The sequence below is a fragment of the Thalia democratica genome, chromosome 6 (assembly GCF_965202585.1).
Source record: "Thalia democratica chromosome 6, ktThaDemo2.hap1.1, whole genome shotgun sequence".
In the NCBI taxonomy this organism is placed as follows: Eukaryota; Metazoa; Chordata; class Thaliacea; order Salpida; family Salpidae; genus Thalia; species Thalia democratica.
This window is the reverse complement of record NC_139170.1, coordinates 17,995,595-18,010,073: the sequence shown is the minus strand read 5'-3', so window position 1 is coordinate 18,010,073 and position 14,479 is coordinate 17,995,595. Positions and strand designations below refer to the sequence as shown.

Below are 14,479 nucleotides of genomic sequence, written 5' to 3'. Positions count from 1 at the left end.
AAGTTTAAGGATGAAAAAATTTATGACGTAATTTAGTTAGTCTAAGCTATTAAAGCTTAATGTTACAATAAACGAATAAAATAAACTTATTTCCTAGAAGCCTTCGTATATTTTGTAAGCATTCCAGGTGATTTTAGCCTTTGCATGTGACGTGATTGAACACTTGTTTGTAATGTTTTACTGAAGTTTTTAGCAAAAACAAAAAGTAAACGAACTAAATTGACTTTTAGCCAAAAATCCAAGTCGCTACTTTTAGTGACGTTATCGTTTAACTTAAGGTCAACTAATTACATAGTTTGTAAACAGTTTAGTGAATATAAAAATTACTACTAAGGGTTTTTGTTGTTTCGAACTTTATGTTTGTAACGTAAAATAGTAGTGATCTGTTTAAAAATAGCTTCTTATTAGTGTAATCTCGTAAACTACATAAAAACAGGGGTGTGTTAGCTAAAATTAAAAGCGTTATGATTTACTTAATATTTAAAAAAGAATAAAAATTCGTACCTTTTTTTTCACTAAAACTAAAATGAGAATATAACTAGTCCATTAAACTTCTTAAATTTTTTTATTGCTTTCAAGAGCCAATAAAATAAACAAGGATGATTTAGAGAAAAATAAAAACTGTTCTTTGTTTAAAAAAATTAAATATCATGTTCAGTTTTTTATGTAAAATTTAAATTCATATAATAGTATTCTTTAAACTTAACATTGACTTGTTTGAAGCTAGTTTATGTTAGTCTTAAAGTATCGTCATATAGTTTTAGTCTTGTATACAGATATTGCATGCAAATTTATTGTTAACACTTATGGTCTATTGTAGAGGATAAATATGAATAAATATTTTAAACAAATGTTTTTTATATATGTTTTTTAATCTTGCAGAACTTGTAAACGTTTTATTGCAGTAAAAGATTCTAACGCGTTTTCACGCGGTTTAGTGACGTCAAGTATAAAAACAAACTGTTTCAAAGACGAGGAAGGAAAAATGAGTTGAGTCGTTGTTAATACCCGGATGTAATTAAGTTTATAAGGCGAGTTGCTGATCGTTTTTTACTAATACCAAAAATGTATATCATGGAATCAGAAAGAAAAAACTTAAACATTCTGCTTGCAATTTCAATTTTATTGATTGCTGCTTGTAAGTCAAGTTAAGTTGAAACAAAAAGTAAAAAGTTTTATGCAAAGCTAAAGTATAAAACTTAATTATTAATGAAAAATTGTTTTATACTATTCTATCAAAAAAAAAATTAATATCAATGTAATGAATAATTAGTTTAAGCATTATACTCTATAAATATTAACGTTTGTATTTAATTTGAAAACTGCAATCAACATTTTTACTATTGCTTTTGACAGAGTGTTTGTTTTTAGACTAATTAAAATTATTCATTACATTAAATAAATATTATTTAAGGCACAAAAGCGGTCGTTATTGGTAGAGATGAACAAAAACAACAAAATAGTTCCGTGCTTGTGCAGCAATTTGAAGACGAAAACAGCGATGAAGAAGCCGAAGAAAGAGCAAAAGTCACAAGTACGATGTCCGAAGCTGGAAGCTATAATATTGATGAAGGTCAGTTCAAATTTAAGCAGTACTGATATGCTTAACAAAATATAGTGTAGAAAATTTCTTAGGAACTAAAAATATATATTTATATAACTTCAGGTTTGAAACTTTAATCATTACTAATCTGGATTTTTTTTAAACATGTTTTTTTACTATCTTAGTCTTAATTCTTTAAAAGTCATATTTTATAAATTTTAAGAAGTATAAAACTTTAAGTGATTTAAAAATTACTTATTTCGATAAAGATATAATGCGAAACAGTTATAATAATATACTGTGAAAAAAAAACTCGAGTAAAACACCTATATAACAAGTTTCAAGATGTGTAAATCATGAAAAAGACTAAAGGAAGTTTTTTTGATTAACGTGTATCAAGTAATGAATTTGCCGGTATTTTGTTAAATTTGTTTACAAGTAGCAAATGACATCACACGTAAACATTCGCCTTGCCGTATTTCACGATTAATTAACAACGTAATTTCTTTTAAATTTGTACAATTAGTGCAAGGTTGCTGTTGTAAATTTACAGTAGTTACTAAAAGTTGCTTATATAATTGAAACTTTGAAGAGGTCAGTATTTTATTTTAACGAACTGTGAAAGAAATATTAAAGACGGTGTTTAATATTTGTTTTAAAGTTTTAATTATTTATTGTTAGCCAATGAATTTTATTGTGTTCTTTAATTCTTTATAAAACTAAAGATAGACATTTTTTGTCTTTTTTTTTAATTAGCTATATAAACTAAAAGCTTTAAACTAAGTTTTAAACAATTAAAAATATAGACTGGCTGAAAAACCACTTTGAACCACCGACGTGTCCAGGAACAAAAGGTTGTATCAAATGCTGTCCCATCGGAAGAGTGAGGGATGCAAAAGGCTGCTTCACTTGCGAGTGTAAACAGATGGGAAAGTTTGAACTCGACGTCCTTGTAAATAGTTAGTTTCAATTTGCGTGTAGCTTACAGTTTTATTGACATTCCTTTTTAGCAGTAGCTGAAGTATAGAAAACTATGTGTATTTTTATATTCTTTAAGTGTTTTTATAATATGTTTTTATTAAAAATTGTGCATAGTTTTACACACTAAAGTGTTTTTGATCTGAAAGGTTTGCAAATTAACGCAAAAAAAAATTTCAGAATATGATTTTTTTGAAATAATGAAACACTACGACAATTCTACAACAACAGTGCCACCTGGCGGTAGAGATGCTTTAAATTTAGCACAGTTTGAATGGCCGAGGAAAGGTTTGTCATACTTATATTAAACCATACCAAAGCGTATCGACAGTTTTAAAATGTTTTTTTTAAGGTAAAGAAGTAATAGTACCGTACACTATGGATCCAACCATTAGTAAGTTTTTTGTAATTATTTTCAAACAACATAAAACTCCATTTTTACATACCATACTGTTTACTTGAAAAACAGCTGCGCCGAAAAAAAAGAAAATAATGAAAGCAATTGAGCGATACGATGCAGTTACTTGCGTCAGGTTTAAACCACGGACCAACGAAAAAGATTACGTTGAATATTACGGCGTTGGCGGTTGCTCTTCTCATATTGGAAAAGTCGGCGGAAAACAGCAGGTAGGTTTTGTGCGAAAGTGTGTTAAAGTTTGAAATTAATCTGCTTTTTTAGGCCAATGAAATTAGTTTTAGTAATAAAGCGCTTACGCAATAAAAATAGTTATAACCTGACTTATATACCAACCTTGCAAATTGGCAGTCTACCCTTTTCTAATTTATTTACTTAGCTATAAAAACTTTATAATGAGTTTAAAGTTATAGACATGGGATAAAAACACATCAGCATTTCAAATATGCGACTCAATTAACAGATAAAAATTGGAAAAAATTGTGAGACGAAATTAGGCACAGTTATCCACGAAATGATGCACGCTTTAGGATTTTGGCATGAACAATCGAGAGGAGACAGAGACGATTTTGTAACTATTGAATGGGATATGGTAAAAGATGGTAAGTTGATTCAGTTTTTAATGGTATAATCTAAAAATTTTTGGTATTAAGGTTCTCTATAACTTTTTACCACAATACAAATTAGTTTTTTGTGTAGAATATTTGTAAGCTACCTATTTTAAATATTTTTTGTTATAGTTCGTTCTTAACAGACTAAATTTTAAAAATACTGTTATTGTGCGTTGTTAGTAAAATTATTTAGTACATAAATTAGTTATAAATACTATCTAAATACTTTTATTCAAAGTGGCAAAAAAGAACTTTGACAAACAAGATCAATTTTGGGAAAGCTACGGTTCACCCTACGATCTTGGCTCAGTTATGCACTACGGTGGGGATTATTTTGCTAAAAAGCGTGGAAAGGCCACTATTAGAGATAAAAAGTTTGTTTTAATTGTAGAATATGACATAGATTGAAAGTGTTGTTAGAATTTTATCTTTAAAAATTAATTTCATTATTTAGTAAAAAAAAAAGTAAAAATCTAAATACTTGTGTTAAAATCATATTATCTTTTGTTTAGAACGGGCAAAAAAGTTAAAGCTCAAAGGGAAGATTTTTCAAAAGAAGATATAAGACAAATAAATCTTAAATACAAATGTTCAGGTTTGATACTAATAAGATATTTAAAAATTATATTGTTTGACTAACTAGTTTATCAGTTTATCATAAAGTGCATGCTTAACTATTATGATGTTTTTCTTATTTAATTATTTTAAACAAAACGTATGAATATAAATTCTACCAGAAAAAAGTGGTCTAGTTGTAATTATAAATAAAATCTAAAATGTTTAATTTAAAAACTTAGCATGTAGTTACACGAAGGAGAAAATAAAACTTTTGTCGCTATGGCTAAACAAAAAAAGTTTTAAATTAAAAAAAAAATGCTTTTGTTACTACAATTAAACAAAAAACAATTAGACTATTTGGAGAAGGACGACCTACTGCGGTTATCACTCAAAGGAGATTTAAAAGAATGTAAAGACAAAATGACGACGTCATAGTAAGTACTTAATTGTGTTTCATGTTTTGAAACAGTGTTTAACATTTTATACTGTTTGTAGCTGCAACAAGGCACTCAAGCGAGGCTTTTGCGCAATGTCCGGTGATATTGGGAGAAACTGCAGAAAAACTTGCGATTTGTGTGGTATGTTATTTAATCTTTTTTACAATTTTTTTTCGATTTTTTTTTTGAAATTTGGTATAATTCTCTTAAAATTATTAAAAGCGATTGAGAAATGTATAAAATGTACAGTATAGTATAAAACCTTATAATAATTAAAACCGAATTAGACATTATTTAAATGTTTAAGTTTTTTCTAAAAAGAATATTTAAAATTACTTGTTGCTTAATATAAAAAAAAAATTGTTGTTTTATATATTTTTTATGTATACAGTTCAAACAAAATATCACGAAAAAAATTATTTATAGATGGAACAAAAACATATGAGTATGTTAGCCAAAAAGGCGACTGTCAAGATAAACTTTCGTAAGTTTAGATCTATGTCCAACGCTATTAAATTTAACACATAACATTTTTATAAAAAATAACAGTAAAATACTAATAATTAAAAAAGATCGTGTCAAGAATGGAAGGACAAAGGACATTGCACAGACCAATACAAGTCATACATGCAAAAAAAATGTGCGAAAACATGTGGATTCTGTACCACCAAAAAGCTGTTGACTTACAATAAAAACGACTACTGTGTTGACTTTCATTCAAGGTTTTATTGAAAGACTTATTTAACTAAAAAACAAAGTTTTTACTTTTTTTAGTCAATACACTTCAAATTGAATGTTTTAGGACTCATTAGTTAAAGTGAACGATTTATTAAATAGCAGTATGATATTATTTTATAGCTTTAATAAAAGTTTTCTATAAAATTTAGCTGCGCCGAATGGAAGGAATTTGGATTTTGTCAATCGACTAACTATATGAGCTACATGAGTAAGGTTTGTGCAAAAAGCTGCAAAACTTGCTTGAATAAAGATGGCACTTTTCCAAAAACAGAAGACCCCGATATTGGTGAGTATCATAAAATAAGCCTAATTGAAACATACACGAACGAACTTTTTTGTCTAAAATCTTAGAGTAATAGCTAAACAATAAATTTAATGTGCAATGTAGTTTTAATTTAATTTTTACCCAATAGAACTGTACTTCGGAAAGTGTGGGTTGGTTGATCCAGAAATGGAAGATTCAATTTCTGAAAGAATTGTCGGAGGTAGGTGTAATTTGAGGAAAATAAAAGTTTTTTACGTTTTAGCATTTTCCGTTTAATAAAAGAGTTCAAACTCTAATTTTTGAAAACACCTAGGAAAACCAACTTCTCACGGGACGATTCCTTGGCAGGCAAGTTTGTTCGATTCTCAAGATCGACACTTGTGCGGCGCAACTTTAATTGATGAGCGACACATTTTAACTGCAGCCCATTGTTTTAGCAGGTAATAAAAATTAAACTTATTAAAGTTTTGATAATATTGAGTATAAAGATTATAAACATTGAAAAACATACTAAAGCAGTATACTTATTTTCATCAGATACAAGTATAAAGTAAATATCTGATATTTAGTTTGAACGTATTAATATATTAACGTAGACGTCAAAATGTTTTATAAAATACTTTTCTTAAGTTGATACTTTAATAAAAATATCTTACAAAAACATCAATAAAAAAAAATGTATCATTAGTATAGTTAAATTTGTAAATAATTTTAATAAAAGTTATACTTAATTTTGTTTAAATTTTAATAAGTTCAAAAAAAATTTGCTGTTGTTTAATACGAAAACTTGACGTTAAAAATAGATTTGTGCTTTTTTTAATCAATATTTTTAGTAATATACTTAAACAACAAATGTTAACTACATAGAAAACTTTAATACTCAGACAATCAAATCCACCAGTTGAGTTATACTACATCTACCTTGGAAAATATTACCGAGATTCGCATGTTCACGACAAGGGATCAAGAAAAGTCAAACTTGAACAAATAACTATACATCCTCAGTACGACCCATTTACTAGTGAAAACGACATTGCAATACTTAAAGTTAGTTATAAAGCACTAATTACAAATTTGTTTCTAACTTGTGCACAGTAGAATAAAGTTGTTTATTTCTGTGTACAAAAATGTTTCAAATAGATGTAAATTGTATTTATTTTATTCAAAAACCTTTTCTTACTAGTTATTAGCTATATATATTTTTCAACAATGGAAAACGTTATTAGTTAAGCCTATAAACGTTTTTTTTTCAATAAGCGTATTTTTAATCATTTAGTAAAAATAATACTTTTCTTCAGTGGGTATGACAGGGGTTATCAAAGTTTAAAAAATTTTCACATGAATATCAATCATAACAAACACTATTTAGCTCTATGCTTTGGGTCATTATAAAAATTATGCTATATACAGTACTTAAAAAAAGTTAAAGCAACTGGCCTAACGTGTTTAACTATGCATTATTTTCATCACCTTAATTTCTGTGTTTTTTATCAAGATCCGTTACGTATAAAATACCCTACTATAGAAATATTAGGTATGTTCTTAAAAAACATATTTAAATATTTTTAGACCGAAGATGAAATAGCATTTACAAATTATATTCGACCTGTTTGTTTACCAAGCACACGACTCTCTTCACAAGTTGGTCAGTTTGCTACAATATCCGGATGGGGTGAAACAAAAGGTTAGTATGTTTATGTTAATTAAACTTAAAAAGTATTGTTAAAAGCATACATACCTAATACTTGAAATTGTTCTGATATATTGTAATATTTGACAAAGTTAATGATATTAAAGTTTACTTAAATTAACATTATTTTAAATATTAGAAAATTAAATAAATATCATTTAGCTTATAATCTTTAAGTCTACTTATTAAAAAAACATCAGTTTAAAAAATTTGAAAAATATTGCAGAAATTTCAATCAATAATTGACTTAGTCAGTTTGACTCAAATTTTTTAAACTTAAATAAGCTGTATATATTTTTTTGATACCACAAGTTAAAATTTTGGTCAATAGAAATTCAAAGAAGTGCAAGTACGAAGCTTCAAAAGGCGGAAGTAAAAATAATAAACAGTGATGATTGCAATAAATGGCTGAACAAGATATTTTCAAGAGCCAATCAGATTACAGACAACATGATTTGTGCTGGTTACGAAGATGGGAGGAAGGATTCATGCCAAGTAAGTAATAAATAAATAAAATTAAACAAACATTTGATAATTCAAATAAAGCTGAAAAGTTTATATTATGGCTGATAGCTAAAAGTTTCCTAAAACTTAATTTTTCAACACTTTAAATAATTGACAACTTTTTTGTTAGGGTGACAGTGGAGGACCTCTAGTAGTGAAAAACGGAGAATCGAGGACTCTGATTGGTCTTGTTTCATGGGGATACGGATGTGGGGAAGTCCAGCAGCCTGGAGTTTACACGAAAGTAAGTTTACAAACAATATTTGGTCCGACCAAAGCTTACTTTTATCACTTTTATTTAACATAACTGTTTAATTAAAAAAAACTAAAACATTTTACTTTAAGGAGAGTACTTTATAGTTTTAAAACAGATTGTCTATGAAATAAAACAAACAATAACTTTAAATCTTTCGTCGTTTTTCATCGATAGTGTTGCGATACAACGACAAAAACATTGAAAAACATTGTTCAGTTTATTTCATTTTGATAGTCTGTTTTAAAAATCTAAACATTTTGCTAAAAGAATTTATCAAGGTACAAGCTGTTTGAAGTATTGGAGTTTTGTTTTTAGCCATGGCTTTTATGGCTTTCAAAACTAACTTTTATGTTAAAGCATACTCACTTACAAGTTTATGATTTATTTAGGGTATTTTTAGTAATACACTGTAAAAAATATTAAAGATTAAATAAAACCATGTAATAATTCAATTTATTTTTATTTTACTGTTATAAAATTATATTGTTTTTTGAAACACTTACAAAAATTATTTATCAGGTACAAAATTACATTGATTGGATTCAAGATATACGAGAAGAATGAATTTATTAACGTATTGTTCAAATTTTCTATTTATTTCTTCAAACTAAAATATATTTATTTGTATCTATCTATCTCAGTTTTTCTTTAAATAAAGTTGTTATAAAGTATATTTTTGTTTTGTTTATATAAATCTTGTTAAAAAAAATCTTTTTTAACTAGATATAATTTTATTCAAAATTAACCATATCAAATCTTAAATTAAAAAGAAATCTAGCTAATTTAAACAAAAAATCATGTCGTTTATTGTTAAAAACATCAACTTTTGACAAAAAGTTATTTTAAACTGGTGTATCTTGATGCTAATTTAAAGGTTTTTATAATTTATTAATAACTTAATAAAAAACAGTTTTATTACTACAAAAGTTCATATTTGTATTTTTTACAGTTGTCTAAAATGTTATAATAACAAAGATCCAAAAAGTAAGTAAATATTAAAATACCATACATGTTCCTTAAGTAACTGTAATAAGACTTACAGTGAAATTTAAAAGAAAAATTAATAAAACCGAAAAATAACGTTGTAGTTTTGTCTTTTCCAGATTTTTATTAATAATTTTTTAATGAAAAAGTTGTCAAACATCGTAAAAATATTTATCATTTATGCGATAATAGTAAAAGTATAAGTTAAGTACTACACTAAAACAAGGTACAGTGATTTGATTAAATCTTAGTATTTTTATTGCTCTATTTTAGCTCCACATATTTTTACAGTATTTTTGTATTTATAAAAAGTAACAGTAATGTTTTTAACATCACGAACGTAAGCCTACAATAGTTTTTTACCTATATAAATTAAATGTTTTTCATAAAAGTTTTATTATACTTTTACTGCAATTCTTCAGAAACTTACTGCAGACTGACTAAAATCAAAAAACTTTAGAAAACTACTTAAGTGGTTAATTAGATTGCTGTAAAAAAACAATCAACAAAATCAATTTTTAAACATTTCTAGATTAATGTAAAATAGTAATTAATGCAAAAACAAACATTATAAATTACAAAACAATATGGTTAAAACAAACAAAGTATTTTTCAATTAACCATTGCGGACAAATAAATTTATTTAAACATTGTTTCAGAAAATCATTCAAAAGAATAAATTTGTTTATTTACATTGAGTATGTAGCAAACTATCATATAGCTGCAATGTTGACTTTTACAGCAATCTAATTAATCACTTAAGTAGTTTTCTAAAGTTTATTATTTTTATTTTAAAAATTATTGTTTTATTTCAAATGTCTGCAGTAAGTTTCCGAAGAGTTACAGTAAAAATATATTTAAACTTTTATGAAAAACATTGGATTGTTGTTTATATAGGTATAATAATAATATTTTTTGTTTAAATTCAACAAATCTTACAAATTTTAAAGTTGTAATGAAGGAGATTTCGTGTAGACTAAGTATATGTATCAAAATATCTCTAAAGCAGTTTTTCTTGAGAAAAATAAGTAATTACTGTCTAGTTTATGCATTAAAATCTTTACACATACTTTCATATATGTTTATGAACTAATTTGTACTTATTTTTCATTAATACCTACTATCCTCAGTTGTAAAAATTATACTTATGCATTTAATAACAACAAATTAAACAGTATTTTTTCTTTATTACACTTTATTATCACTTTAATAAAGAATAATATTTAATTTGTCATTTTTCTACACTCCAGTAAACTTGTTTCGCTCGGATATTTATTAACAAACGCTAAAACTTATACTCTTGAATATTTATTTTTCTATTTATCTATTGTGAAAGCAACGGTTTCTTACACTTGGTTTGTCATGACAAATAAAACGCAAAAATGTTTTAGAACCGCTAGATATAAGGAAGCTTTATTTGTAAAGGCTATGGTTTGGCCACATAATTGTTGCAAAATAACAACAATGTTTAGTAATGGTATCTATTCTAGCATAGTTCACAAAGCTGAAGCTTAACCGTTTGTACAAATGTATGTATAAGTTTTTAAGATGAAGTTGTTAGATTTAAGGAATACAAAGATTTATAAGATAATTTATAAAAGTAAAAGGAGATCAATGTAGAAGATGCAATATTAATTAGTCTGTTTAAAATGAATTATTTAATACTTTGTGTAACATTATTTCATTATGCAAGTAGGTAAAACAGTTTGTATTGTATAATAGATGTTTGTTTAGTACAGATAGTTTGAGAAAGTATTAATTTAGAAAACACACGTCACACGCTGATTGTGTCTAAGCTTATTTAGAAAAATATGTGTTTGTCTATGTAAATTATTAACTAAGATTTTAGCAATTTTTTTAAATAAAACTCAAGTACATAAAAAAAAATTTAAATAAATAAAAAGTTTATTTTGCTTTATTGAACTATAAGTTAAGGTTTCTTAAGCCCATTGACTAATTCACTTACTTTAAAACATTTTCTATTTAAAAAAATTACTTATAACTTATTATCTAAAATGTAATTAAAGTTTTACAAACTTTTCAAGAAAGATAATGGTAATGTTGTATTGAAAGGCATAGTTTTAATACAAAACGAAAAAGCAAAGAAAACCTGTTTTAAACAAACTATAAATGTAATGAGTTTAAACTAGTTTTAGGAAAAAAGGAACACGTTCAAAATCCACCCGGTCAAAATTCGAAAACCGCTTACCGATCGAAGGTAAGGGTTAGGGGTGACAGTGAAAAATAAATAAAAAGTAAATAAAATAAAACAAATGCAAAAAAATATATATAAATAAAGAAAGAAAATATTTAAAAAAATCGGGTGTGAATGCAGGTGGATTTTGATAGTATATCGGAAAAAATCACCTGTTTTTTATTTTGATATTATTTATTTTTTGTGTATTAAAAACTAATTTTATGGTTCACCTTTTTTAAAGGCTGCTTGTTTAACTCTAAAACCTAAATAAGTAGCAATTTTAATAGTAAAAACGGTTATTATAGTTAGATCACTTTATATAAAACAATACAATCCATAAAAAGTTTAAATTTTTATTTTTTTTCTTGCTCATTGAGCCTACTTGAAAGAGCTTTTGTAAAATATAATACAAAAAGCAAGGTTATAAAAAAGTATACAAATGTTTCACGTCCTTTGATCACCAGCTATTTGATAATAAATATTTACATCAAACACAAAAACACCTGTAACCACACCATAAACTACCGAAAACCCTTTAGTTTGTGAACACAAATTTGGTTTAGAATCAGGAGAACAAAACTAAAAAATAAAAAAGAATAAAATGTTTTAATTTTTTTAAGACCTTTTTGAATAATTAAAAAACAGAAATAACGAAATAATTTCTAAACTAATCAATTATAATATCGATAAAAACTATCCAAATTATGAAACATTTAACTTAAATACAATGAAAATTGTGTACAGCTGCAAGAAAAACTTTAAGACAAGAGTAACTAAATAAAGTAAAAAATCATAAATAAACTATTTCAAACACAAGTATAAACTTGTAAATACAGAACGGAAATATGTCTGTTGTTACAAAAGAGACTACAATTCTATATAATAATAGACAACACAACAAAATTCAATCACGGTCAAGAAGTTCAACATTTGAAGATAGACATTGGAATCTTAAATTGAGTTTCAAACAAGTTAAAAAAAGATTTAGAACCGAGCTATCAAATTATTATGCTAATTAAAACATAACAATTAAAATAATTATGCGATTTTTTTTTGCAGAACGAAAAAAAAGCCAAACAATTATGACACTTGTAAGCTCTGAAGTCTGGAAAATTTTCAATTAAAAAAGACAAACAAATACTTTTAAACACAAATAAAAAGGCATTAGCATTGTTTTATTGTTTATATAACCAAATAATTAATTTCAAAGAACTTAAGATGTTATCTAGAAACAGTTACAGCAAAAAACAAAACACTCGTAAACTTTGTTTTATAAAACGCTTACTTCCATTAATAAATATTCATTCTATCTTTGTCTGATTTACAAAATTTTTGTCTGTAAATTTTAAATACTTTTAGTAACTGTGACACCGATATCTGTGTAAATGGTTAAACAACTCTATACATTTTCAAATACAGATGTTTTTATTTACATTATATATATACACAGTATAACTATATAGTATTTAAAGACATTGTTATTTGTATAGATTATTTAGATTATAAACTATTATAAATTGTATATTTGTATATTATATACATTGAATTGTTTACATTTGTTATATAGCTACCATGGCTTCTTAAAGCAGTGAAACGACTACATCTGTTTCTAAGTATGTTTGTTTTTAACTCAAACAGATTTATTTAGATTTTAGTTACTGCAGTAATTTATATTCATTGAAGCATACGTAATTCAAAATAATACTATAAAAATTTTATCTACTAATTTGAAAAGCATTGATATAAAAAGTTTAGAAGTGCAAATACAGCTACTTTTTAATGAAAAAATTATATAAAAAAAAAACAAAGTGTCTAGTAAGTATGTTTTTTAATAATTTTTATTATTTAATACAGATTTAAACTAAAGTTTGAATGTAAACATAGTTAAAAATTGTGGCTTTAATTGTAACATACATAAATAGATCTGTTTTGATATAACAAACAGTCATTTTTTGAAATTTTATTAATCTCAAAAAAATATAAACATCTCGTAGTTTTAAGAGTAAGAAAACATGTACCTGCATCCATTTAGATTCAATGAGCAGTGTTTACAGCACTCAAGAAAAAAAAAGGCTACCGATACTAAATGAATGTTCGTTTTCACTTAAAGTTCAACGCTCCAGTAATTTTATTGCGATTTTTACATAGAATTCTGGCAAATCTGCCTCCCAACCGAGCAAAAGTATTTAGATTATGACTTATCTTTAAGTGAAAACAATTATACAAACAAATTTAGTATTTATTTATATTTCAAATTGACAAATATGATAATAATTTAATTTTCAACTAACTTTACATATGTTTATAATAATATTCTGCCTGCAAATAACTTTGTCTATTAGGTCTGATTTATTACTGCAAAAAAAAAGAACTTTTAAGTGAAATAATTACGTTTGTTTTTTTGTTCTGTTATCTATTTTGACAACTTTTCAAAAATAAGAATACAAAAGTTAATTAAAAGTCAAGAAAAAATATTATGCTTAATGTTTTTTAACATTATTAAATGTTTTCTTTTAATTGTTTAGACATACTTTCTATTATTGTTTATTGAACGACAAAAAAAACGCTCAAAATAATTGGTCCTTAGACCTGGTGCGTAAAATTATCGAGTCGCACACCACAGTTTTAACGTCTTGTCAAGGACGGTTAGGTTAAATGTCATCCGTCAAATTAAAACAAACATATTTTTAATTATGTACATAAGCATAGTTTTATTATTCTTCAATTTTGGTACACATAAAACCTTCAAAAACAAAGAATTTTTGTTCAAAAAACATTTATTTTATTTAGTTAAAATACTAAATTGTGCAAATAATATATGAATTTTATTTTTTATTTAACGTTAATATCTATTGGTTTATTAACTATTTACTTGATTTTTTTTTAAGGCAGAATTGAAATTTTCAAGGTAGACTGAAAGATAACGAAAAAAATAAAAATGTCTAACAATATTAAGACATAACTTAAAATCCAAATATTTTTATTGGTTAAAAAAAAAAAAGACTAAATGTGTTTATTTAGAGTTTAATTAAATTAATTTATAAAAATCAAAACATCTTATATAATAACAAGTTGTTTTTTTTAGATTGTTGTAATCTAATATTATAAGCTTGAATAATTAATATAAGATGTATATTTGTTGAAAACTGGTTAAAGTTTCGATCTTGAAAGGTTCAACAACTCAGAGAATTTCAAAGCCGTCTATAGGACATCTACCTATCTTAATTCTTTATTAAGTATGGCTTACATACGTCATTAAGCCAAGTCACTTGCATTTAGATTAAAAATAGAACTACTTAGAAC

General features: G+C 25.5%; 1 protein-coding gene across 1 annotated transcript; it reads left to right on the top strand.

Annotated features, from left to right (window-relative positions):
* The first annotated feature begins 1,068 nt into the window (after nucleotides 1-1,068).
* LOC145838261 (uncharacterized) lies at nucleotides 1,069-8,658 on the top strand. The gene is made up of 21 exons (XM_082945824.1): nucleotides 1,069-1,138; nucleotides 1,415-1,573; nucleotides 2,350-2,502; nucleotides 2,702-2,809; nucleotides 2,874-2,915; nucleotides 2,991-3,148; nucleotides 3,400-3,538; nucleotides 3,786-3,921; nucleotides 4,060-4,142; nucleotides 4,458-4,539; nucleotides 4,601-4,683; nucleotides 4,969-5,026; nucleotides 5,115-5,264; nucleotides 5,430-5,566; nucleotides 5,694-5,765; nucleotides 5,859-5,985; nucleotides 6,430-6,592; nucleotides 7,115-7,229; nucleotides 7,567-7,730; nucleotides 7,870-7,983; nucleotides 8,515-8,658. Exons 1-21 carry the CDS (start codon nucleotides 1,075-1,077, stop codon nucleotides 8,557-8,559), a joined length of 2,352 nt encoding a protein of 783 aa, XP_082801950.1. The 5' UTR covers nucleotides 1,069-1,074; the 3' UTR covers nucleotides 8,560-8,658.
* The last annotated feature ends 5,821 nt before the right edge of the window (nucleotides 8,659-14,479 follow it).